The 26,937-nt window shown below is 39.1% G+C and overlaps 1 protein-coding gene across 4 annotated transcripts in view; it reads right to left on the reverse strand.

Moving 5' to 3' along the window:
* LOC115255007 (uncharacterized) overlaps nucleotides 1-26,937 on the reverse strand; it is a 717,425-nt gene that overhangs the window by 44,306 nt on the left and 646,182 nt on the right. For all 4 annotated transcript variants that reach the window (XM_062850108.1, XM_062850109.1, XM_062850106.1 and 1 more), the window contains exons 5-6: nucleotides 23,232-23,365; nucleotides 9,224-9,346 (exon numbers count right to left, since the gene is read on the reverse strand). In XM_062850108.1, coding sequence (XP_062706092.1) covers nucleotides 9,224-9,346; nucleotides 23,232-23,365 — 257 coding nt within the window. The remainder of the gene's footprint in view (nucleotides 1-9,223; nucleotides 9,347-23,231; nucleotides 23,366-26,937) is intronic.

Genomic DNA, 26,937 nt, shown 5'->3' on the forward strand with positions numbered 1-26,937 from the left:
GGTTAGACTCTGCTTTTTTGCGGATCATCGCACAAAAAAGAACGGTTGAGACAATGCTCGATCGATCAGTTATAAATATCCTCCTGATAGCCAGTCGTATCCATCAGAGTAATGCTCTTCCAACCTTCACTCCCCCCCCCCCCCCCAACCCAACTTTCTATCTCGCTTAATATCTATTGCCCAGCAATAGAGATCACGATAAATTGTCAGTACAACAGTTGACTGTCGACCGAGACAACACGGTCCTGCAGCACAGCATCTGTGCTCCGCGCGCGTCGTCGCCCGTCGCACCCTTGCGCACAGATCGGGAACGGGTGCAGTGATTCATTGCTGACGTGTACATAGTGTATATAAATGAACTATTCCTAGTTCAACAACTATGCACTTCCTGATTGCTGCACCCAAGCCTGAAGTACGGCCAGCTCATTCCGGCGTCAACAAAAATATTCTCTAGTTTATTTTTTTTTTAATTTTTTAATCTACAATGATTTTTTCTTGAAAATCCGCAAACGGTATTCCGACGAGTTACGAGTTATTTACCCAAGCGGATCTTAAGAAATTCTTCCTGAAGTGCTGTCAAGAATTTCCCTGGAATTTCTTCAGGTCATCTCTAGAGGTTCATGCAAGAGTACTTCTTAAGATTCCACAGGAATTTACCGAATATTTTTTTCAGAAACTCCTTCAGGGATTCTTTCAGAAATTTCAGTTTGGATTCCTTCTGAAATTCCTTCACGTATATGTCTTCAAAAATATCTCCAGAGACTTCTTGAAATTTTGGGGATTTCTTAAAGAATTTCAACAAAAACTTTAGAGGAGGATTTCTTCAAAATTCATAAAGAGCAAATATTCCTTGATAAAGTACTTCCTGGATTCTGTGGTTGCGTCAGCAATATATCTTGGGATTTCTTCGGGAACTTGTGATGTAATAGTTAAAGATATTCCTACAGGATTTAAGAAGTTGTTCCAGAAATTGCATAGAAATAATTGGAGTGATCCTTAGGAGAAGCTCTAAAGATTTTTCTAAAGAAATATCTGAAGGATGGCCTGCAGGGGAATATCTTAAAAAATATGGTGATACCATTGGCGATTCCCAAAATAAATTCTTTTACATTTTCTGCGGGATTCATAGGAGAAAAATTCTGAAGTCATTTCTTGAGTTATCTCTGGAGAGTTCATGCCTGGAAGAACACATGTTAGACACAAAAGAACTTCCGGGAGAGATTTCTTAAGATATCCTTATTTGTGTTCTGAAGAAAACTCTGAACTGCTGAAGGCATCAGTACACAGAATTTCTGAAGGAAATCTGTCAGAAACAAAAAAAATCCTTGAAGAATGTTTTGGAGAATCACCACGAAATAACATTTTTAAGGAAGCTCTGGAAGAATTCTTGGAAAACTGTGGAACGCTTTGCAGATGTTCATTGAAGAATAGAGTAACTAATGCAAGCATTGCTCAGAAATTTTTTGGAAAAGTTCCTGAAGCATCACCGAAAAGAAACCAAGAGGGATTTCAATCCCTGGAGGAATACCTGGAGGAACTTCTAGAGAAACCCCTTGACAAAGATCTAGAACAATCTCTTATAATTACCTGCAGGAGCCTCTGGGGAAATTCAAAAATAATTTCTGAAAGAGCTGCTGAGAAAATGATCGAATTTTTGAAGGAATCCCCTACAGGAATTTCTGAAATAACTTTTTGAAGAATTTATTGAGAATTTCCAAAAGAATTTCTAGAGAATTTCCAAAGAAAACCGCCTGGGGCAATTTCGTCAAAAATATTTGAAGGAATACATACACGAACTTATGTAGCAATTATGTGGCAATTGAAGGAATTTTCTTAAAAATTTCTGAAGCAATCTCAAAAAGGATTGCTAAAAATACTATTCGTTGAAAGTTTCAAGAGAATCTTTTGGGAAATGTATCGTAAAAAAAATGAAGAAGACCTAAGGCATATCTTTGAAGAAATTCCTGCAAGAATTCCTGGAGAAATTTTTAAAGGTATACATGGACAGGAATGCATTCTAAAGGGATACTTGGAAGAATCTTAAGAAAAGTTTTTTTTATTATACAAATTTACAATTTAATTTTGACTTTTTGTCCCCTTCCCCCCTTCAAAAATTTTAGGCTGTTTTTTTCATATTGAAGGGGCAAATTAAAAAATAATTATCAAAATATCAGGTCATGCCAAAAAAAATTTAACAAACCCGATGAGTTTTTAATATTTTTCAGATTTAATTCTTTATTATTTTTATCCGAGGTGGGGAACCAGCCAAAGAGTGGAGGGACAAAAAGTGAAATAAATATTTGTAACCGCCTTAATTTGGAGCAAAATATGATATTTGTGAATATTCGGTTAGATGCTCTTAATACATATCACATGCGAATAGACAAGGTTTTTAGTCTCCTTTTGACCGTTGCGACGTTCCCTCAGTCAGAGACTTTACATCGATGATATTTTTGACCGCCATCGATTCAGTGCTGCCAGTGTCGTTATCAACGTTCTTCATGCTTAATTTTTTTTGTCAAAATTCTGTTAGCAACTTCGCAATAAATCATCAAATATTCAGAAATGCTATATAGATAAATGTAATAATAAAAAAAAATATTTCAAATTTTAAGATTTTTTTATTTGAATTGAAGTATATCTTAAGAGAATCAATGTGGATTGAATTTTTGGGAAAACCCTAGTCAAATAATTGTAGCAACTCATTCGCATCATTACGTAATATCATGAAGGTTTGCATTTTCAAAAGAAAAACGTCTGGCATGACTTTACTATTACTTTAGAGCTTTTAGTAGAACTTGTTACTTCAGACTCTAGTTTAATTTAAAAACACTTCATTAATACTTCACTTTTGCAAAAGAAAATAAAAAATGAAAAACTCTTTTAAAGAAAAACTACAAAGGACGAGCAAATTCCTTTTAATTCTACTACTGTGCTTATCTTCGGACAGATAGGCCTATTTCGTCTGTGACTTACAGACTTCTTCAGTGTCAAGTTCTCGACTGAAGAAAACCTCGCATTCGTTGTGGTATTTATACTAGGAGTGTATGTGTAGGTACGTGTGTGGGTAAAAGTGTAGGTATAAAAATGTAGGTGCAAAATTGTAGGTACAGATTTGTAAAAAAAGGGGTGTATCTACCTGTTAGGAAACAGGGTGTCAATAAGATACCTAAAGCTAGGAAAATTCCTACCGATTTGGTAGGTAGTCAATTGGTGTTTGTTGTGTTATTTTTTCCCGCCGATTTGGTAGGTAGTCAATTTGTGTTTTGTGTATTGTGTAATGTTTTGTGTGTGTTAGGTAAAAATTTAAACAGCCACGTGTACCCATTGCCCTGATCCTTGTTAAGTAGTTTTTTATTGTTTTGTTTGTAAATTTCTAAACTTTCTGCAACATCAAATTTCCATGGGTTTGTAATGTGTCGTAAGAGTTTAATATTTGAAGTATTCAAAAAATGTCCTTCATTGAAAATATGTTCAGCAACTTTAGATTTAAAATGATGAATGAGTCCCTTGTCTGTGTCTTTGTGTGCTTTTGATACTTCCGTTATGTGTTCTTTGAATCGTGTGTTGAGTGTGCGTTTTGTTTGTCCTATGTATATTTTGTCACAGTGATTACATGTTACTTTGTAAACACCAGATTTTGTTAAGTTGTCCAACGGGTCTTTCGTAGATCCTAAGAGAGTTTGAAGTTGGTTAGCTTTGCTTGTGAAAACTAATTCAAAACCAAACTTTCTGAGAATTGGTCGGAGTTTTTTGGTGTCATTGTTGTAGTTCACAGTTATCCGTTTAAGTGTAGGTTCTGTCCGTGTCAGTGTAGTCAAAGATCGTCTGTATTGTTGTTGTGTCTTTTTGTTGATGATCTGTTGTATTGTTTGTTTTGTGTAACCGTTCAACTGTGCTGTTTCGAAAATGTAATTAAGTTCTTTCGTTTTTCCTTTTTCACTAAGTGGAAGTGTCTGCATTCGGTGTATCATGTGATTGAAGGATGCAATTTTGTGTTGATGTGAGTGATTTGATGAATTTGGAATAGTGCGTTGAGTGTGTGTCGGTTTTCTGTAAATTTCGAAGGAAAGTGTTGATTCTTGTTTTACGATGAGTATGTCCAAAAATGGTAGTTGGAAACCAGTTTTCTATCTGAAAGCTGACAAAGGAAACAAAACAGTAATCATGAACAAAGAGGACTATGATGAAATAATGAATAACAAGATTCAAAATGGACCTTACCGAAAACAACGTACTGATCCTCTTCCAGGATTAGTAAGACGTGTTGACAAAACTCTCAAAGAGTCTACACCAGTTTTAGGAAGCGTCATTAAAAGCCTGAAAGAATCTAACCCTTCATTGCCAAGAATAAAAGGACTTCCCAAAGTTCATAAACCTGGAAATGAAATGCGTGAGATTGTTTCAGCCATTGGTTCACCTACACACAAAATTGCCAAATATTTAGTACAAGAATTCCAAAACATGCCTAAAAAATTTCACAGTAGATCTGTCAAGAATTCCGAACAATTCACAGAACTAGTACAGAATTTATCCGTTAACGAAGATGAAATTTTAGTTTCATTCGACGTTAAATCACTATTTCCAAGCATTCCAGTTAAAGAGGCCATTAACCTACTAGAAGATTGGCTTCTGAACCAATATGAAGATTCAGATTCAGATTGGATTAAGAAAGTTCGTACATACATCAAATTAACCAAACTTTGTATGGAAGAAAATTATTTTTCGTTAAGAAATGAAACCTACAAACAACTTAATGGTGCCCCCATGGGCAATCCACTTTCTCCATTTTTAAGTGAAATTTTTATGGCAAATTTGGAAAAACGCTTACAAAACAACAAACAGCTTCCTGAAGTCTGGTGGAGATACGTTGACGACGTGTTTAGCATTGTTAAGAAACATCTTTTACCTGAAATCTTGAACAATATCAATAATGCACACAAAAACATCGAATTCACTTGTGAAATTGAACAGAACAACCAACTACCATTTTTGGACATACTCATCGTAAAACAAGAATCAACACTTTCCTTCGAAATTTACAGAAAACCGACACACACTCAACGCACTATTCCAAATTCATCAAATCACTCACATCAACACAAAATTGCATCCTTCAATCACATGATACACCGAATGCAGACACTTCCACTTAGTGAAACAGGAAAAACGAAAGAACTTAATTACATTTTCGAAACAGCACAGTTGAACGGTTACACAAAACAAACAATACAACAGATCATCAACAAAAAGACACAACAACAATACAGACGATCTTTGACTACACTGACACGGACAGAACCTACACTTAAACGGATAACTGTGAACTACAACAATGACACCAAAAAACTCCGACCAATTCTCAGAAAGTTTGGTTTTGAATTAGTTTTCACAAGCAAAGCTAACCAACTTCAAACTCTCTTAGGATCTACGAAAGACCCGTTGGACAACTTAACAAAATCTGGTGTTTACAAAGTAACATGTAATCACTGTGACAAAATATACATAGGACAAACAAAACGCACACTCAACACACGATTCAAAGAACACATAACGGAAGTATCAAAAGCACACAAAGACACAGACAAGGGACTCATTCATCATTTTAAATCTAAAGTTGCTGAACATATTTTCAATGAAGGACATTTTTTGAATACTTCAAATATTAAACTCTTACGACACATTACAAACCCATGGAAACTTGATGTTGCAGAAAGTTTAGAAATTTACAAACAAAACAATAAAAAACTACTTAACAAGGATCAGGGCAATGGGTACACGTGGCTGTTTAAATTTTTACCTAACACACACAAAACATTACACAATACACAAAACACAAATTGACTACCTACCAAATCGGCGGGAAAAAATAACACTACAAACACCAATTGACTACCTACAAAATCGGTAGGAATTTTCCTAGCTTTAGGTATCTTATTGACACCCTGTTTCCTAACAGGTAGATACACCCCTTTTTTACAAATCTGTACCTACAATTTTGCACCTACATTTTTACCTACACTTTTACCCACACACGTACCTACACATACACTCCTAGTATAAATACCACAACGAATGCGAGGTTTTCTTCAGTCGAGCACTTGACACTGAAGAAGTCTGTAAGTCACAGACGAAATAGGCCTATCTGTCCGAAGATAAGCACAGTAGTAGAATTAAAAGGAATTTGCTCGTCCTTTCTAGTTTTTCTTTAAAAGAGTTATTCATTTTTTATTTTCTTTTGCAAAAGTAAAGTATTAGTGAAGTGTTTTTAAATTAAACTAGAGTCTGAAAAAAAAAAAACTCAATTTTCAATTAAAATTCAAAAACCGTTCTATTAAAATCTTTTGAAGCACGATCTTGAAATCAAGACATAATCGTTCATCAAAAATATTGATTATTGGTAGAAGTTCACAACCTGGGATCGAATCCCACTCCCGACAAACTCACGAAAATGTGGGTTCTTCCTTCGGAAGGGAAGTAAAGCGTGGGTCCCGAGATGAACTAGCCTAGGGCTAAAAATCTCGTTAATACAGATATAAAAAAAATGAAAAAAAAGTTTACAACTTGAGATTTATTTTGTAAACTAGTGTTATTGGTGTCTATCTCAGAGTTCTTAAAAGTGAAACAATCGATAGCAATCAATCTCGAAATCCGACTTCCATTTTCATTATCCCGTCGGCGTCTGCACTTGTTTCAATTAATCAACACATCCAAGTGAATACCCCAACTCCTGTCGCGATGCCGCACCCAGCAAACTCCAAAACAAAGCAAAATAAAAAGGTTACGCAAATCGATTTAACTTTTAATTAACACCGCTCAGCCGGATGACACCTGGATGGAACGTGGAATCTTTTGTTTCCCGGCTCGGCCCTAAATCGGTCCCAACCAACGCAACGACACTTTTCGCGAGCGCATTTGTTCCGCTGACAACTTCCCAACAGCAGCCACAGTGCCTTGCTGTCAACCGAAGAAGGTACCTACTGTACTGCTGCCGGCCTAGGTAGGTAGGGTAGCGGAAGAGTAAGGTATCTTCCAACTTTGGGGTTCCTTTGTTTCCGAAATCATCGGCGCAGAACATGTCTTCGGCTTCGGTTGGCGGCCCATGAGGAGCCGGAGCCGTCATCATTCTCCAAGATAACAGCGTGATTAAAGTAAACAAGACGGAACTCATAAAAAAATCTAGGGGAGTTTTTTTTCTCGTTCTTGGCTTCTGGTACGATGGTTTAGAAAGATTTTTGTGAAATTCTTCATCTGATGGAAAATATTACGGAAAAAGGTAGAACCCAATAACATTAAGGTGAAACGTTTTAGAATTCAATTCGGAATTTAAGTACAAACTCAGAGACTATGTATGCCAGCTTTTCTTGCTGTAAAATATTCAAATATACAAGATCAGATGAGGCAAATCAATCATAAAACGACTACAAGTATGCAATCAGCGAACTGTGCCACATCACCTTAACAGAAAAAAATGTAATTAAAATTCAGCGAGAAATCATGCACATAAAGGGAATGCTAGAATTAGTGCACTTTTACATGAGATATAATGTAAAATTACATTACCATCGTGTAAATTTCCGCCAACCATCGCGTAAACCATCATGGACTCCAACCGGTTACGTGACTATTAGCGGAAATTTACACGATTGTAACGTAATTTTACATGATACCTCATGTAAATATGCACTAACTCTAGCATTCCCTTTATGTGCATGATTTCTCGCTGAATTTTACATGCATATTTTTTTCTGTGTTCACAGTAACACAAAATTTTGCACCTGGAATCCATTTACAACCCCTCTGTACAGATCTGCATAATACAGATAAATCTGTATATAAGCACAAATCGAAAAAAAATGTTAAGTTCTGTGACATATGATGCACATTGTTGCAGCGTGGGATATCACATAAGTTTGCATGACATTTCATGAAAATGTCATGAACTAACCCCTTTATATGTCATGTAATTCAGCATGACTCAGAATGACATATAACACAAATTTACATTATATATCATGTAAACCTTCATAACACGAACTTTACATAAAACTAGCTGTACCCGGCAAACTTTGTCTTGCCTACTGCGTTTTTTCACGTTTCAAGTCCCTAGCCAAGCGCCCAAGTTCCCGTTCAAAATGTATGAAACCTCGATTATCAAAAACTCTCAATTTTCCCATGTTTTTCGCCTCATAAACCTTCCTTGGGTGAAAACTAACAGAACAAAACTTAGACGACCCAAATCGGACCACCCGTTCGCAAGTTATGCGCGGTCCCACGTATGCCACTGCATTTATATATATATAGATGAAGTTTACATGACGTGTAAACATTATCGTTATTAAATGTGTTGCACAGGAAGTGAGCAAGTGGTTGCATCTTCACTTTCTCACATTTCCCCATATTTATTTGCAGTGGTGCCAATTTCCTCTAAAATTAGAAGATCACCGACACTTATACACCTAAAGATGCCTGTTGATGATGTGCAGCTATCTCACTGTTTCCTTTGTGTAACCCAGGTAACACACTTGTCACAGAAGAGTCAAGGCGGCGCAGGTTTTTGTTGTGCAGAAGTCACTGTGACTTACTTCTAACAAATAAACATTTACTTGCTAGAAGTAAGTCACGGTGACTTATGCGCAACAAAAACCTGCGCCGCCGTGACTTTTCTGTGACAAGTGTGATACTTTGGAAGTGTTGCTTCTCAGGTGTAACGGGAGTAGCAACTACGGAGGGTCATTCAAGTTCTCAAGCTCAGGCTTTCAACGCATCTTTAACGTTTCTGTACCATCGTGAAAAGTATAAGTAGGCACCTATAACTCAGCAGGGACGACGTTGCTTTACTTGTTCCTGCCTTGCCTCTTCCCCTGTCACTCTTGGCAAAGTGCGAAGAAATGGTTTGAAATTAAAATTTATAATTAATTAATTTAACTTTCCCCTGCTCTCCGGTTTGATTAACATTTCAATGAACTCGATGACAGCAGCAACAGCAGGTCTTGGCAAGTTTTAACGAGTGCAGCAGCGTTAGAGGAAAGCACTCCCTCCGGAGAGAAAGTTATTCCGATCAGGTGCGGAGAGGTGAACGGCATGTTGTTTTGCCTTGAACGTTTAAAGGTTGTCGGAGATCGGCTTGGTCAAGAACAAGAACCCAAATTGAAACAAAATGGAGTTTCAATGAGCTTCGGATACTACGAAAGCTGCATTCAAATGAAGCATGTTTACCTACCTTCAGTTTTCCTTTGATGAAATGACTGTGCGAAACCATCACGTTTATCCCCAGAATGGATGTTTCCAACCCCGTGCTTTCATCCTTGATGGGTCTGTATTGTCTGGTTTGTTGCAGTAGTACCTAAAAGCGGAGGGAGTCGATTAGTGTTTATGTTGGCAGATAACATTAGCTGAATAAAATGATTCTCAAACTAGGTAGAAATCCACATACTATTAACTCCATGTAAAGTTTACACATTCGACCATTATCATTAATTTCAATTTAACCCTCTAATACCCAATCCCGCCTTTAGACGGGGTATAGTTTGAGCATTTTTGTAATTTTTGTTTCGTGGAATATCATTTTTTTTAATTTTTGGCTGATATTTAGGACTGTTCTGTATATCTCAAAATGATTTTTGGTGTATTTTAAAGCGTATTTACATTTTTTAAAAATCATTGAAAATTTGTTGTTGTAGTCACCTTTTAGAAGTCATTGTTTATTTTGTATTGAATCGCTACAATTAACATATTTTAAATTTTTCACAAAACATTCTATCCTTGTTTAATAGTTTAAGGGAATCGAATACACTCTAAAATTATTTTCCTAAAAATTACATGGAAAATAAAATTTTCTGTGAAAAAATTAAAAAATAATAATATTTCAACAATAATTATAAAATGTCAAAATGTTTTCATCTCAAAAAATCCGTTTCCCAAATTGGCTTCCAGGAAAAATATAAAAGTGTGGGTATGTTCAAAAATAAAAATTAGAAAAATCAAAAACTGAAATTCACGAAATCGAGAATTGAAAAGAATAATCTTCCAAAACATGTTTAAATCGATTTTAGATGACGAAAAATGATATTTAGATCAAAATCAAAAATTTGGGTATTAGAGGGTTAAGATAAAAACTATTGGAATGCAGTTTAAAATAAGGGTACAGCATCAGGTATCGAAATTTCTAACATGGTTCATCAGGAATGTCCGTTTCCAGCGGTTTTCCTCAAAAGTTCTGGCTAAGAAAACTAGCATTCCCCGCACTGCTACATACCCTGTAGAAGCAACCCTAGCAGCAAAACTCAAAGTTCAATCCTCGAAAAAAAAAACTCGTCAGAAATTCGAGCCTTTCGCGTGAAAATTCGAACCAGTAGACACACAGACACAGGAGATGAGACACAGGCAGACACAGATTTTCAGCAGTGGCAGCCTTACAGAACCGGGCCATGAAACCAACGCAGCGCTCTTGAACCGTGAAATTGTGCCTGATTGGGAAGTGCAAATTCAATTATATTTTAAATAGGTTTTGAATCCAGTTTGAGCTTTATGCTCCGACTGAGGCGAAAGGGAAAAAAGCGACAAAAGACCATAACCCATCTCCTGCCGATGGGATGTAGGGGAGAATGGTTGCGAATACTATTGTGGAGCCTCACAGCCGTGCTGTTAGGGTTACCAAGCTTCTAATCGCACCATGCTGTGGGGTGAGGGGTTCGATTCCCGCTCCGGGCGATGAAACTTTTCGTGAGAAGACGGCTGAAGACGGTGTCCGTGTTTTTTTGTATTTGACGTATTTATGTAAGAAACTGTATTTGTGTGATTTTTTTTAGCTGCAAAATGGTGTGTCGACAACCTGTACGGAGCGACCAACATAGTTCAGGTCCTCCAAAGTTCCTACCTCATACTGCTACGATTCTATCGAGTGCAAATACCTTCACAGCTATGAGCTATGTGACCCGAGCGTCTGTCCACCAAGCAGGTGCGGTTCAAACAGCGCAAGTGTCTGTTCTGGCATACAGCGACTGAGTATTAGGCCGTCCCTTATTTTGCAAAAATTGGAATTGTTATAAGTTTGTTAGTGGAAAATGATCGTTTTAGCTAAAAAATGATCGTGTCAAAATTTGAAGTCCGTATCTCAAGACTAAGTGGTCCCTCAACCCGATCAGAAAGGCATAACAAAAATGTAACAGAATTATATCAGCGGTTGATAGATATATCAACGTTTGTTATATTTAGATATATTTGACAAAAATGATTTGAAAACCTGATTTAATTGTATCAGAGTTATAACAAGGTCAGTTATAATACAAAAAAAAATATTTTGATCATCTTTATATGAACATTATAACAAACTCAGTTATAGTTTTGAAAATGCAGTTTATGTCAAATGAATATTATACAGGTGATGTTTGGTACGCAATTACGCCGCTGTGTGGTGCTGCTGCGCTTGTGAAATACAGGATTTTTGACAAGTTCGAATCATGATCCAGACCATTAAGAAAATTCAGGTTATTCATTAAATTTATTTATTGACATACTTGTATTTGGTCGGCGTTAAGTCAGAGAGGACCATGTGTATTTAACCATACTTCTAGAAAAACGAATTTAAAGTTTGCAACTCTATAAGTTTTGAGTTTTTCAACAAATGTTCTTAAATTTTTGCCATAAACCTTAATAACTATTCATAAAAGCATCGCTCTGTATTGATCGTGAAAACATGTAAAATAAAGCTTGAAACCGAGAAATTGCTAAGTAATTGATTGTACTTAGTCCAGTCTGAGTGAACGATTTTTGGAAAATCTACAACCAACTACAGTTTGCACTCAAGTTTTCACATATTTGATGAAAAAATTATGCACAAGTAGGACAACAGCTAATAGGAGTGGTGTATAATGTGAGCAGGAAGTTTGAAATTTGATGTTTCTGTCATTACCCTGATGATTACCATATTCAATTTTTATGTTCAGTCAGAGTGGACCAAGTACAACAGTTTAATATCACGAAGGGTAGTCAATTATTGAGCTATTTAAGAGTTCTTAACTCGAACATTTAATAGCCAACAACTTTAGATTCAAGGTTATCCCTTATTGGAAGTTCAAAATCGATTTTTTGATTATCTAGGTTCAAATTCACTAACACAAATTGAAATTCAAACCTTAAATAAAGAAATGCAGTATTTTTGACATGTTTGAATCATGATCCAAACTTTTAAGAAAGCTCAGATGGATATTGTCGCGCTAATATTCACTATACTCCACATGATTAATAGAATGGAGTGAATATATTTTCATGGTCGATGTTTTGATTTACAGCGAGAAAACTGCTTTTTATTTTCCGAAAAATGATGACGCATGCTTAAGCCTTAAAATCATCAGTATCTTAGTGATGATTTTAGGTCCTTAGCGAATGATTCTATATATCATCGCACAGCAACGAAGTTAAAAAAAATAAGAAATGAGTATCCCAGCAGTTGTCATTGTAGGTAAGCCACACAGAGTAACTAGTAAAATTTAATGCCCAACGTATGCAATGATTTAACCCTCCTAATATGTTAGGCTTTTGCATCACGAAGGCGTAGCGTACGTTCAGCGTGCTTGTCTGGGTCATATTGACCCCAACTTCCTACTAGAGTTAATGCAACTCTCAAACGGTCACATGAAGCTATGATAAGTGAGGCAACAAAATGGATATGAAAAGGATGATATGAAAAGGATGAAACTGTTAACACTCATGAAGTAAGTTTTAAATTTCACAATCCTCCATAGGTTTTGCAGTTTGTAGTCCCATTCAAGATTATTTTAAAAAAAATATTCTGAAATAAGAAGTTTTATCATTGTTATTGAATTAACATGATACAACTGAAACAATTAGTCGCCTGCAAAAGAAAATCACCTTAGTTTTTGAAGAATTGATTAATAACAAAATAATTTGAAATTTATATCTAATTTGGTTACGCCATGTCGTTAGTCACGTTTCATTGCCATGCAATTAACGTCCATATCAATTCAGTAGAAATACAGCTTCTTATTATCTGCAAACATGTGGTGTGGATATTACATACTCAAAGATGAAGGAAGGTCGTTGATAAATAAGGCTAACATCAATGGTCCTGAAACCGATTCTTGTGGCACGCCCGAAAGAGTACCGATCGGGCTTCAATGATTTCCTTTAGCTTCCACAATTTTAAAGCGGTTATTCAAATAGGATTTACTCAATGAAACAGAATCTCAACTGAAAACAAATAGATATGATAATCTGTGCAGTAGTTCAAAATGAGAAACACTGTTGAAAGCTTTTAAAAAACAAACAATAGCAGAAGGCTATTTCTTTTTTACCGATGTGTTGATGTACATCGTCATGCATCTTGAGCAAATGCCGAACACGTGCTTTCAACTAGTGGGGGAATTTCTTATTTAAACTATTTTTGCGGAAAATAAAAACATTATATGATATCACGAGGCAAAGCATACGCCACAGAATTGCTTTAGTATGTCAATTCTTGTACCATGTAATGTTGAAATTGTGCTTTAAACACTGCATTTTTTTATTTTACAAGCCATCTTAATCTGACAATCTCTAGAAATGCACACTAACGCCACGATGCGGTGAAATTTTAAACCACCAGACTACTGCATAACTTTGCCATAGACAGGAGCTTCCTTGATAACTATTCAACCCTAAAAGGGATACCTGGGGTCCATTGGACCCCAGGCGCCTTTCAGAGCTCGTCTTTGATGGAACACACTCAGCGAGGTGACGAAACTGAAGCCATGAAGGTATCCCTTTTAGGGTTAATAACACATGCCGAAATGTTCTGATTTAATTGTTCGCTAGCACCAAGAGAAGGTGAAATTGTATACCACTCTTTTCACTGTTTAGCCATTAACTATCTCTACAACTTTGATGAAGATACGACATTTATTTCTGGTCTGAATCATGAGAAAATGCAGAGCAAATTATTGAGCCGAAATGCAGAGCAAATTATTGAGTTACGATTATAATCAAATTATATCCACTTTTGTTATTATATCCTAAGATGACGTAATTGCGATCAACTGTATCAAGAACACTTTTATGTGACGTCATATTTTCTCTCTTCTGTACGTTGGACAGAACGAAGAACCACTTCATCATATACCGCCCTTCACTTCAAGTGCTGCAATGGTCTCATTGATAAAGGCGCCGGATTGCAGTTAAAGGCTGGCGTCCTTGGTTCGATTCCCGTCTGGGTGAGGGTTTTTTAAATACTACTATACAAAAAACTTTTCGTTAAAAATAAATAACACTCTTAATAAAAATTACCCAAAAAATTAGTTAAAATTTACCCAACTCAATTTTTACCCAATATATTTATATCTAATTTATAACAACATGTGTTATAACTTTTTGATCATTCCAATATTTATTATATCTCACGTTGTTATAAATTTGATAAAATTGTATCAACACCTGTTATAATTATGTTATGGCTAGAGCAATTTTAGTTATATTTTTTGTTATTTTAACACCTAACCGGCGAATTTTATAACTCATTCTGTTATGAAAAATCTTTGAAATAAATAACTCAATCGGTTATAATTTTGTTATGCCTTTCTGATCGGGAAGGGGCCTAAAGTTGTCAAAAATTGTATGAGACCAAAAAAACATGAAATTTTTTTCGACAAAAAAAATACGCTATTCTACTAAAACCGGTGATTTTAGGACCCTAAAAGCCTAAAAGGCCGAAAATGTGCTTAGAATTGCGATATCTCTACTCGTTTTTGAGTTATTGAACAAAATATGATAAGTTTCCTTCGGAATCTTAAAAAATTGTCTAAAATGCTGGTTTTTTAGTTGTTTTTTGCCAATATCTTGGAAACGAGTAGAGATATCGCAAATCTAAGCACATTTTCGGCCCTTTAGGGTCCTAAAATCACCGGTTTTAGTAGAATAGCGTATTTTTTTTTTGTCGAAAAAAATTTCATGTTTTTTTTGGTCCCATACAATTTTTGACAACTTTAGGCCCCTTGAGGGACCACTTAGCCTTGAGATACGGACTTCAAATTTTGACACGATCATTTTCCACTAACGAACTTATAACATTTCTAAATTTTGCAAAATAAGGGACGGCCTACTGAGTATGAAATGCTGCATTGCATCAGCTAGCAGACGACAGAGAACTCCACTGCAAGTTGTCTGAACCTCACTCAACAGATTGCTGAAGCGCAGAAAAGCATGAACCGCAACGATATGCGGAGGTTTTATGCAACTACCAAGCGGCACGAGACCATATTCTTATGAAATTGCTCATTTTTAACCGCTTAACCTAATTAACAGCTCAACTGACGATGGGTACTACGTGAACGATTACTATTGACAGCTGCACTTTCACTTTTTACGGCGCCTAAATGTATTCTCGCCAGTTCAACACACACCGACTAGTATACTATGACTAGTAGTAGTAGTATACTAGTATACTATAGACACTATGGTGAAAAGGTTCTTCGTTGAGAAACTGGAGAACCGTGCTAAAGGTGTTCCGGAAAGTGGAAGCGCAGAAGATCGATGGAGCGTCATCAAGAAGACCTTCATCGCCACCGGTCAGAATAAATTGGGTGAGCTACACATTCAGAGAAAGCAGTAGATCACACATGACACCTGGAGGAAGATACAGGAGCGTAGCAACCGTAGCAACGCCACAGTTGCGATTTAAGCGCTGTTTGCAGTTCAGAAGGAATTTATCTGCCTATCTTGATGCATGGGAAATTCCTTGCCTTAATCGCCCAAGAAACCGTTTTTCTTCGATCGCAGTACGCAGTTGCGAAGAAATGACAATTCAAATAGCAACCACAGTAGACAATTTCTGCCAGGAATCGGTCAAGAAGTTTCTTGGGCGATTTCTTTTGAACTCGAAACTAGGATTTAGCGAGCGAAAATATAGGAAACAGCCGTAGCCTGCCAGCGCTGTGCAGCTGTCGAGAAGGAAGTGAAATGGTCAGGTAAAAAGGAAATAAGAGCGTGGGCTGACTCTGACGAAGGCGAGAACATCACAAATATCATAGACATTCGTCTCCTCTACTATATCTCACGTTTCTTTAGTCGAACTAAGATAACCCGTTGAAACACTGATTCGAGCACTTTGGTAACCCTTTTCAAGTGTTGGTCACGCCACCAATTTATCGGCATGATTCTCTGTGTTTGACGCATTACCCGTCTTAACACAGATGCTCCACCACCGCAGCAGATAGGAATAGAAACCCGTCTCATTGAGAAGCTGCAGTACCTGAAAGGTCTTGTTCGCGATGAAGTGGCCCGTATTGCCGAGCCGTTCAAGGTCATTGAGCATGGCTACAACGACGCTTAGTGAGCAATTTGAGAGCAACCGGCTACGCATCAAGTGTCATATCCATACGCTTTTCGACACTCCAGCGATGCGCAATCTGCTGAGGATATTCTGCCGCCTATCGACAGCTTCGAAAAGAAAATCTCCGTGCTGAAGAGTTTGGGTGAACCAAACGACAAGTAAAGTGCCTTGCTGCAAGTCCGCACTGTCTCAACACAACCAAATAATATTGTGTGTGCCTAAACGTTTACCAAACGTACCCTTTGGAGATACCCCTTTCACTAACAGCACCCAAATTCCTGTGACACCTAGGCCTGAGAGATCGTAGAGCTGTCTACATCTTGCTTAGGTGTCCAAAACTAACCATCATTTCCCATCCCTCAGCAGCCGCAAGGACGTGGCCAACACAGTTCTCGACCATTGGATGATTGCGCCAGTCTTGTCTAAGAGTCTGAGATTAGTCTCAAATCTCTGTGCTATGGTTCGGACGAGAAGGAAGCAACCCTCATAACCATGCCCGGATTGAGGGTTGGGGAGGTCCGGGGCCCGAGCGGATGTGGAGGCCCTTCTGAGAGATGACCAAACATTTTTTTTCTTTATTTTCGATCTTGCTGATCTTGTTCTTCGTCCAGCAATACTGCCCAAAGCCGCTACAGCAGCTTATGGGTCAACTTCCTCTGGTGCGAGCCGTCAAGACGTACCCTTTAACCCTTATGTGGCCGACAGGGTACCCGGGTACCCAGCGCCCATTTAAAAAAGCACGGTGTAGAAAAAAGCAAAAAGATTGTCGGATACATAACGGTTAAAAACGTCAAGCTGCTCACCTCGACCTTTCGAATATTTATACCCGGCTTCGCCACTAAAGTGTTCATCATGAGCCTTCGGTGATTATCAACCGGAGAGACAAACCAGCACGCATCTACTGCGACAACGCCACTTACTTCATTGGGGCAAGCAGGGAGTTAACAAAGCTCTACAAGCACCCAACTAACATAATTGCTGTACAACGGCAGAATAAACAAGCTTGATGTTATAAAAGTGAGCTGAAAAGCTTTATTTAGCTGTTCGGGCTCGTTTAGAAGTTGACCATCAATGTTAACTTCTTTTCCCGATCAGCCTAGATAGCTGTGTAGTGTCGGTAGCGGTTGTCTCAACTGGCTAAGAATAACACTACGGACCGCCTGATCCAGTGGTAAGAGTCCACTGAACAGGTGACCCCTAATTCATGGTGTAATGCGGCTTTATGCTTACCGTGCCACGGAATGAATGGTTTAGGGGGTCTAATAAAAACCTAACCACAAACGGAGCCTGTGGAGAACTAGGGCGTCCTCCACAGTATTATGCCCTTACTGCGCTAACCGGAGCAATGGTGCAGTGGACCTTGTGTTTCTCCGAGATAATCAGTTGCCCTTCTTAAGTCTCAAATTTGAGGCTAAATAAGGGTAAGATTTTTCAAATTTTGTAAATTAGCTTGCCTTACTACCTATATGGGTTAGCTTAATGCGTTTTCGTCATTGGCGTTTTTCAATTGACACTGATTTGGTTTGTCGTTGATGTTTCCTTTTTGTGTTGTGATTGTGATGAGTGTAATCCTGTCTAGTTTGGGTAGCGGCTACGGCTAGGAAACCTCAGATCAATTTTCAGCGTAAAAAGCGTGTGTAGCCCAAGGGGCTCTACTTCAAAATGTTCATTTTCGTAGGGTAATTTCTGTATAGGTTACCTTATGAACCCAGTTTTGCATCTTTCATTATAAATGAATTGTCGTGCCTAGAGCATGCTATATTTTGAATAACATTACCAGCATGTTTCAACCTTTCCTTATGGATGCCTTCAAGCTCTTGTTTTCAGCATCTTTTCGCTGATATTTGGCAGTATTGCTACGATGATTATATCATATGAAGTAGCTCAAAAATTTATTTGAGATGCTTCAGTTTGATGGAATACTTAGGTAGTACAGTTCATGGATAACTTAACATAGAATTGCACCTAACCCAACTCTGCATGAGCAGAATTTGTCATGAATTGACTGATTGGCATGTGTCGGATGACTATCTATTCACTTTTGAATGTTCCTTCGTAAACTTTGCGTATTCAGGCGTCCCTGCTCAACAAACTAGGGAACCTGTACTAGCTGATTGGGACCATATTTTATGGATATGGAAGCGAGTTATCCAAGAGAGTTTCATTGTGGTTTTGTTACTACAACCCCCTTCATTGTGGTATATTATAGCTATTGCTTTGAAAGAAGCTTGTACTGCTGCGGTCTGTGTGAACCGCAAGAGTTATTTCTGAACGGAACTCTGATCTTTTAAAGTTCAAAATATCTTCGGATAAACCAGTCTTTTGTATAGCGACAAATCTCTAACTTCTGCCTCGAGGATTGTAGCTATAGAATCGATTTATTGGGTACTAAAAAGTTCTGCTTACATCAAATCTCCAGGAGCAAATGGGGTTTTGTCCTATGTTTCTCCAAAAGGATTTAAGTATTTCAAACATGTTTTGAACTCCTGTAGTTTTCTATTGGGTATTTTCATGGCGTGAAATTACTCCATAGTTTTATCTCGAAAGGGTGCGTGCGTTGTATAAAGAAGGAATAAGTTCCAGATTTATCTGGTTACCTCGTTCTTTCTAAAATGCTTGGAACGCATTGTCGATTATCACATGTGTGATGTTCGTCTGGCTAACATCACATCTGTGATGTTTGTCTGGCTAACATGCCTATTCATGTGAACTCACATGTTTCCCAATTTGGGATGTCCACAGTGACTTTTTTACACAAAGTTGTATACGTTTTCAAGAAAACACTCACTCAAACGTAGTTTTTGCTTGGGTGATTTCTTGAATATTGAGGATGCTTTCGATGACGTGCCTTTCAATGTCACAATGAAAGTCGCAAGACGTCACAAGCTACCTCCAATGAGCTTAAGGCTCTCTTTACGCTTATGCGTTTTACAGTATCCTTTTCAGGGCACTGATTAAACTCATTGTGGTATGAGCTATGAGCTCTCGTTGCGCGTATGCGTTCATTCCCTCTTCTAGGGCACCCCTTCCTATTTCATCACCTTTCCCTTTCCTAATCCCATTCCATCCCATGTCCTATTCTCCCTCAGGTAAATGATGAAATACGCTTATATGTATGGCGATGGCACAAATATCCCAAATGGAGGATAACGTGCCTCTGGAGCCGGCCTTCGGATACCTGATACCCAACTGACATAATTGCTGTACAACGGCAGAATAAACAAGCTTGATTTTATAAAAGTGAGCTGAAAAAGCTTTATTTAGCTACATATCATTGTTACTTGAGCTTGGGCGGTGCTTGATCGACAACAGGAGTCAGTAGCATGGGGAGGGGATGATTTCAGTTCGACGCTATCATCATCATTTGCTGGCATTTGGGAGGCCTCGTCAAGACTCTGCTGCGAAAGATCTTCGGCAATACTCACTTCACGGAACTCTAACCCGCTCTTGTATAGGTCGAGGCAATGCTGAATTCACGCCTTAACTAACTTAAGGCTCGCTAACTTCTCACTTCTGGTTTCGGTGGCACAAGGAGTACCCAGCCTTCCTATAAATCCGGTACTATTGAGCTGGATAACTTCGCCGTCGGTCCCATAGTCATCCTCAAGAAGCAGAAGAAACCGCAGTTGAAGTGGCCTTTCGAACAAGTGATCAGCGTCGAGCGTCCATCTGAGCTTCTTTAAAAGAGCTCTCGTTGCCACTGTGCGGACCAACACCAGTACGGTTCAACATACCTTTTTCCCATCGAAGTTGATTCTGCCACCATCGTCATTGATGTCCCGTATTCGCTAGACGTTGACCCATGCTTACCCAACGTCTCCACTAAAAATGGCTTGCCTTTTTTCCGGGCAGATGTCCTAAGGCAGAAATGTTCTCTCTCCTTTTGCAACCAAAACCGCGGTATTGAACATTTCTGTTTTGCTTTCACTTTCTTGAAGCAAAAAGGCAAGACATTTCTGTCTAGTGGAGACGTGGGGTTAGGAAACAGAGTCGCCGGACGAGTTCCCGATCCTTAAATGGGGAAAAAAGTTACCAAATGAGACTCGGGATACGCTCGGGGAGATTGAGTAGTACAATAAGCACCTGTAATTACAGCCTGATAAATATTTATGCACTGACCAACGACGAAACGATGAAATAAAGGATGCATTTTACGAATATCTTGACAAGACCTTTGGAGAATGCTTGAAAAACGACGTTAACGTTGTCATCGGTGAGGCCAACGCGCAGAGGTGACGAAATGGTGCTGGGTGATGGAATGTTTGATATTGTGGACGAATTTGTTTACCTTGGTACTCTAGTGACGTGCGATAATGATGTTATCCGCAAGATAAGAAGATGAATTACGGCAAGAAATCGTGTTTTTCTCGGTCTGCGAATCTAGCTGAAGTCCCGTAGACTGCGAACATAGATAAAGCTCCCGTTGTACAAGACTCTGATTCTTCTGGTTGTTTTATATTGCTACATGAATCGTGGACGTTGAGAGAAGTTGATAGGAGAGCTTTTGAAGTCCTCGAATGTAAAGTGCTGTGAACAATATTCGGCGGTAAACTGAAGGATGGCAACTATGAACTGTATCAAGCATAAACACGGCAGGCTGCGGTGGTCTTGGCACGCAACTCGTATGCTGGAGGAACGGCAAGCTAAAACCGTATTCTGCAAAGAATCAGGAAGCGGCCGTTGGCTTTGTAGAAGGCCGCACACACAGTGACTTTTTGCAGTTGATGAGGATGGACGTGTTGACGGAAAAAGTGAAACATTACGCGTGTTTGGGGCAGTTGCGATGGGGATCTCGATCGCGTTGCATTATTCGGCAGAAAAAAACGAAAAGTGACGCGTGTTTGGGGCAGTTATGAAGGGGATCACGATCGGGTGGCATTGATCGAAGGAAGAAGTGAAAAATGACGCGTGTTTGTGGCAGTTGCGATGGGGATCGCGATCGAGTGGCATTGTCCGAAGGAAGAAGTGAAAAATGACGCGTGTTTGGGGCAGTTATGATGGAGATCACGATCGGGTGGCATTGTTCGAAGGAAGAAGGGAAAAATTACGCGTGTTTAGGGCAGTTGCGATGAGGATCTCGATCGGGTTGCATTGATCGGCAGAAAAAACGAAAAGTGACGCGTGTTTGGGGCTGTTACGATCGGGTGGCATTGTTCGAAGGAAAAAGTGAAAAATTACGCGTGTTTCGGGCAATTGCGATAGGGATCGCGATCGGGTGGCATTGTTCGAAGGAAGAAGTGAAAAATTACGCTTGTTTGGGGCAGTTGCGATGGGGATCACGATCGGGTGGCATTGTTCGAAGAAAAAAGTGAAAAATGACGCGAGTTTGGGGCTGTTGCGATGGGGATCGCGATCGCGTTGCATTGTTCGAAGGAAAAAGTGAAAAATGACGCGTCTTTGGGGCAGTTGCGATGGAGATCTCGATCGGGTTGCATTGTTCGGCAGAAAAAAACGAAAAGTGACTCGTGTTTGGGGCTGTTACGATGGGGATCACGATCGGGTGGCATTGTTCGCAGAAAAAAGTAAAAAATGACGCGTGTTTCGGGCAATTGCGACGGGAATCTCGGTCGCGTGTCATTCTTCGAAGGAAAAAGTGAAAAATTACACGTGTTTGCGGCAGTTGCGATGGGGATCACAATCGAGTGGCATTGTTTGAAGGAAAAAGTGAAAAATGACGCGTGTTTGAAACGCGATGGGGATCGTGATCGGGTGCGAAATCAGAAGCGTGCGATAACTTTCGTGGGAAAGTCGGTTTTCACGGTTGTGTAAACGATCAATGCGGTGACGCGTTTAATATAGAACGATCGTTCACGTATATGCATTACCCTTACTATCGCGACCAAATAAATCATAATCGGAATGAAGACCGTGTCGTGTATTTTCATATAACTAGTAGACCATATCACCTACCAAAGGTGGCTCCAAGATCCACTCCTTATCCTGTCCTACTAACAAATACTTCTTCCCGAGACAACTGTGGGGATGCTGTGGATTCCGCGGTTTCTAGTAATAATGGTTGTCGAAGTAACATTCCTTCCCCTTTCTCGATGACCGTAAGGACGTGGCCGGCACCGTTATTGACTTTAAAATATTAAACTCTCAAATTGTGCGCATTAGGAGTGTGTAGCTAATCCCAAGCACCATTCATTGGATCTCTGTGCACCTTCGATTATTCTGGTCAATCACGGAGTAGCAACTACGATGTGTTATCTTTGTTATCTTTGCTTTGCTTTGCTGCGTTGCTTTGCTTTGATGAGGATGGATGTGTTGACTCACGGCTACGAGTTGTACCCCATCAAGTATCAGGCCTCTCCTTAAGAACTTCTGCAAAAAAAAAAAATGCATCGTTTGGTTTGTGCCTCACTAATGCGTTTTATTCAACCTTCCCCTACACATCCAGCGTCGGCCGGCGACGTTGATGATGATGGTGACGATGACGCCAGCAGAGCTGGCTTAAAGGGCGTCGCATGATCAAAAGGGAACAAACCCATAGCACACCGGAGGCGTTCGCACTCTCCCTTGGTTGGGAAATTAAATTTAACTCTCCGTGCTTTGGTCACACACACCTACCGAGCCAGCGCCAGCACTGACTTCGCAACCGGAGCAGTTCCGGTTGGTTGGTTGGATGACATTTTGTGGCGTGGTAAACTTAATTTGGACTTTGGTTCGCCGCAATGGGATTGAAATAAAAGTTTCAAGCGGAAAATGTGAGCAATTCAGATTCAATGAGAATTTTTGTTTTGCAAATCGTGAATGGTGTTAGGTACTTCGGCAAGACGATTTGTTTAGCATGTTCATTTTGTTAGTAATGGAATTTCATGTAGTTTGAAGAATACCGCCACAATGCTGAAGGCATTCGGCGATACAACATACACGCATCATTATAGAACCACTCCCGGGCACCTACCTGCATATCGTTTATCGTCCACGTCAGATTGGCGGCCGGTTTGGAGTTGAGCGACGAGCAGTTGGCACGCAGGATATCTCCGGGCCGGTATCGTGTTTGCGTTCCTATTATCGATGGTTTGTCCACGGGTGGTTCTGCGTATTCCCGGGGTTGTTGATGGGATGAAAATAGAGAATCGAACAGGAAAACGAATTACATACCTACACATCGTGTCTGTCATGGACTGCTCACTTCTGCATTCCAATGTTCAGTGCATTCATAGAAATTTTGAAATTGTGCTCTAATGATCCGCGCTCATGGTAAAGGATTAATGACTTCATGAGAAATATGTTCATTTGTGGAATAACAAGTAACATTTTGTGGTTTGCGTTAGGTATATTCCCTTCTAAGTATGTCTGCCCCATGGTCTTTTTTACGTATTCGTCCCAATAACTATAAGGTACACCGGGGCAAGTTGAAACACGAAGTTTTCAAATAGTTTCCAATACAATTTGGAAATTTTTATTTTGCCAAAACATTGTTTGAATCAAAAACTATGTGTTATGGCATTCAAGATGTTTTCCATCATTGAATAACATCATGTTAACTTGCTGTTTCATCTTGCCCCACCCGTTTCAACTTGCCCCGGTGTACCTTAACTACGGATAGTTTAATCCGTGTACCAAGCTGAGCCAACTGCCAGCAAATGACTCTGGAAAAATTCGGAGAATGACCATGTCACACACTATTGAATTTCGTAGACTGTATGTAAGGTTAACCGCTTAACATACAAAAATAAAACAAATACATTAAAGTGAACAGAATCCCTTCAATCCGCTACTGACCCCAATAACGATCTTCTCTCTCGAGCCCTCAATCTAGCGGAAAACTGTCAGCAAGAATCGTCCAGTATTAAATTATATCGAGTGTAACATTAAAAGAGACATTTACATCAGATCACAGAAAAAGGAGCAAAATTGCCTGCCAATTTTGCGACCCAAAAAGCGATTCGTCAGATTGTTTTTTTTTTCTTCCGTTTTTTTTTTGGTCCGGTGCTAACGAATGTTTCCTTGCATCTCTTTGACGTCCAACTCCCTTCGGTGACTGCCAGATATGACGAAAGGAATCGGATTCCCTTGGTGATGCTGTCGTCGTCGTCGTTGAAGTCGACAGCGACAACGTCTTCCGTCGTTAGTCGACTGAAGTTTCTGCTGACTTAAAGAAGCATGATGTGGTGGGCACGTTTGTTGGAGAAAAATCCGCCAGAAATAAAAGAAAGCAAGCAAAAAACGCCAAGGACGAAAATGCTTTTGATGTGTGCGCTGATGTTCCGAAGCAGAATTTCTCACTCGAGTACACGACGACGTTGAAATCTCACTGGGACTCCTTATACCTTCATGCAATTTCTATCTGGGAAGGATGATGAAAGAATGTACTCGTTAAAGAAAATGTTTGGTCTTGAAATCTGACGTAGGCTTCTGTCCCTGGTGGCTGGCTTTGCAATTGCTGATTACATCATACTCGAGACGGCTTGGAACAAGGAGGATAAAATTGAATAATATTTGACATGTTAATGCATAACTGAGTGAGTATTATGGAACACCCGTATTGTTGCCGAGATACGACTTATCAGCACTGTAGATCCCGTCGAATGTTAAACATTCATTGGATTTCCGTTGAACTGTTGAGGTGGAACATTTGTTTTGTTTAAAAGCTCCATGGGCCATCAGAGTTCTTGTATGATTTCTGTGATTATTTGAGAAAACCACAATTGTTTGAAAATTATGTTAGAAAACACTCGAGCATATAAAACTTTATACAGTCGAGACTCTTATAAGATCACTGGTCGGGGGGCGCAATAGGAATCCGCTTAATAGGAGACTAAGAGCTTATGGGATTTCGGCATTTTGGGGGTGTGGCCTATTATCTCGGGTGTGTTAAGAGTTAACGCAATACTTTCTTCGGCAAAGTTTTAGGGCTTGATAAGATCTACCATTTAGAACTTTGGTTCATATGATTAGTTGGCAATTTGGCCGCTAGAGGGGCCATCAACAATTTGATGCTAAATTGCACTACGGGAACCATATCAGGTTGTCAAGCAAACGTTACGATATGCGACAGCTCAAGACCCTGATAATTTGGAAGGATAGTGTCTTCGGTAAAGTTGTTGGGTACGCCAATAACTTACTGACGATGAGTTGCGAAGTTCGAAATTCCTCCACTGGGCGGCGCTAGTGAGCAAGTAAAATTTCAAAACCTCATATCTCAGAATCCCGATAACTTAGGAACATGGTGTCTTCGGCAAAGTTGATCAGTATGACATGAACTTACATAAAAGTAAACACTTGTTTCGCAATTCTGCCACTAGGCGGCGCTAGTGAACATGCAAATTTTAGAAATCTCATAGCTCAGAATCCTGATAACTTAGACAGTTGGTGTCTTCGGCAAAGTTGATCAGTATAACATAAACTTACATAAAAATAAACACTTGTTTTGCAATTCTGCCACTAGGCGGCGTTTACCGGGTTTTTTCGTCTTTTTTCGATTTTTTTGGCGGTTTTTCGGCTTGGCAAAACTAGTGTCGCTCCCCCCGATAACTTAGAAAGTTGGTGTCTTCGGAAAAGTTGATCAGAATGACAAAAACTTACATAAAAATAAACACTTGGTTCAAAATTCTGCCACTAGGAGGCGCTAGTGAACTTTCAAATTTTAGAAATCTCATAGCTCAGAATCCTGATAATTTAGGAAGTTGGTGTTTTCGGCAAAGTTGGTCAGTATGACATAAACTTACATAAAAATAAACACTTGTTTCGCAATTCTGCCACTAGGCGGAGTTTACCGTGTTTTTTCGTCTTTTTTCGATTTTTTTGGCGGTTTTTCGGCTCAGCAAAACTAATGTCGCTCCCCCCGATAACTTAGAAAGATGGTGTCTTTGGCAAAGTTGATCAGAATGACATAAACTTACATAAAAATAAACAATTGTTCGTAATTCTGCCATTAGGTGGTGCTAGTGAACATACAAATTTTAGAAATTTCATAGCTCAGAATCCTGATTACTTAGAAAGTTCGTGTCTTTGGAAAAGTTGATCAGAGTGACATAAACTTACATAAAAATAAACACTTGTTTCGCAGTTCTGCCACTAGGCGGCGCTAGTGAACATACAAAGCAGAAAAACCGCCAAAAAAGTTGAAAAAAGACGAAAAAACCCGGTAAACGCCGCCTAGTGGCAGAATTGCGAAACAAATGTTTATTTTTATGTATGTTTATGTCATACTGATCAACTTTGCCGAAAACACCAACTTCCTAAGTTATCAGAGTTCTGAGCTATGCGATTTCTAAAATTTGCATGTTCACTAGCGCCTCCTAGTGGTAGAATTTTGAAACAAGTGTTTATTTTTATGTAAGTTTATGTCATACTGATCAACTTTGCCGAAGACACCAACTTTCTAAGTTATCAGGATTCTGAGCTATGAGATTTCTAATGTCGTTTTCGTTTTTGCGGCGGTGCTACACCGCTTCGTGCTACACTTTTCACTGAATAAACGAACATTTTCGGTGCAGTTGCATTAGTGTGCGTGTGTAAACACCAAAATATTGACAACTTTGCAAACGCTGATTGGTGGACAAGGTGTGCACCTGCTACACTCCAGATTTTTTGAGTGCTACACTATCATGCGCGGTGCAGAAAAAGTGCTGCACCGGTGTAGCACGAAAATCAAAAACGAA

The sequence above is a fragment of the Aedes albopictus genome, chromosome 2 (assembly GCF_035046485.1).
Source record: "Aedes albopictus strain Foshan chromosome 2, AalbF5, whole genome shotgun sequence".
NCBI lineage: Eukaryota > Metazoa > Arthropoda > Insecta > Diptera > Culicidae > Aedes > Aedes albopictus.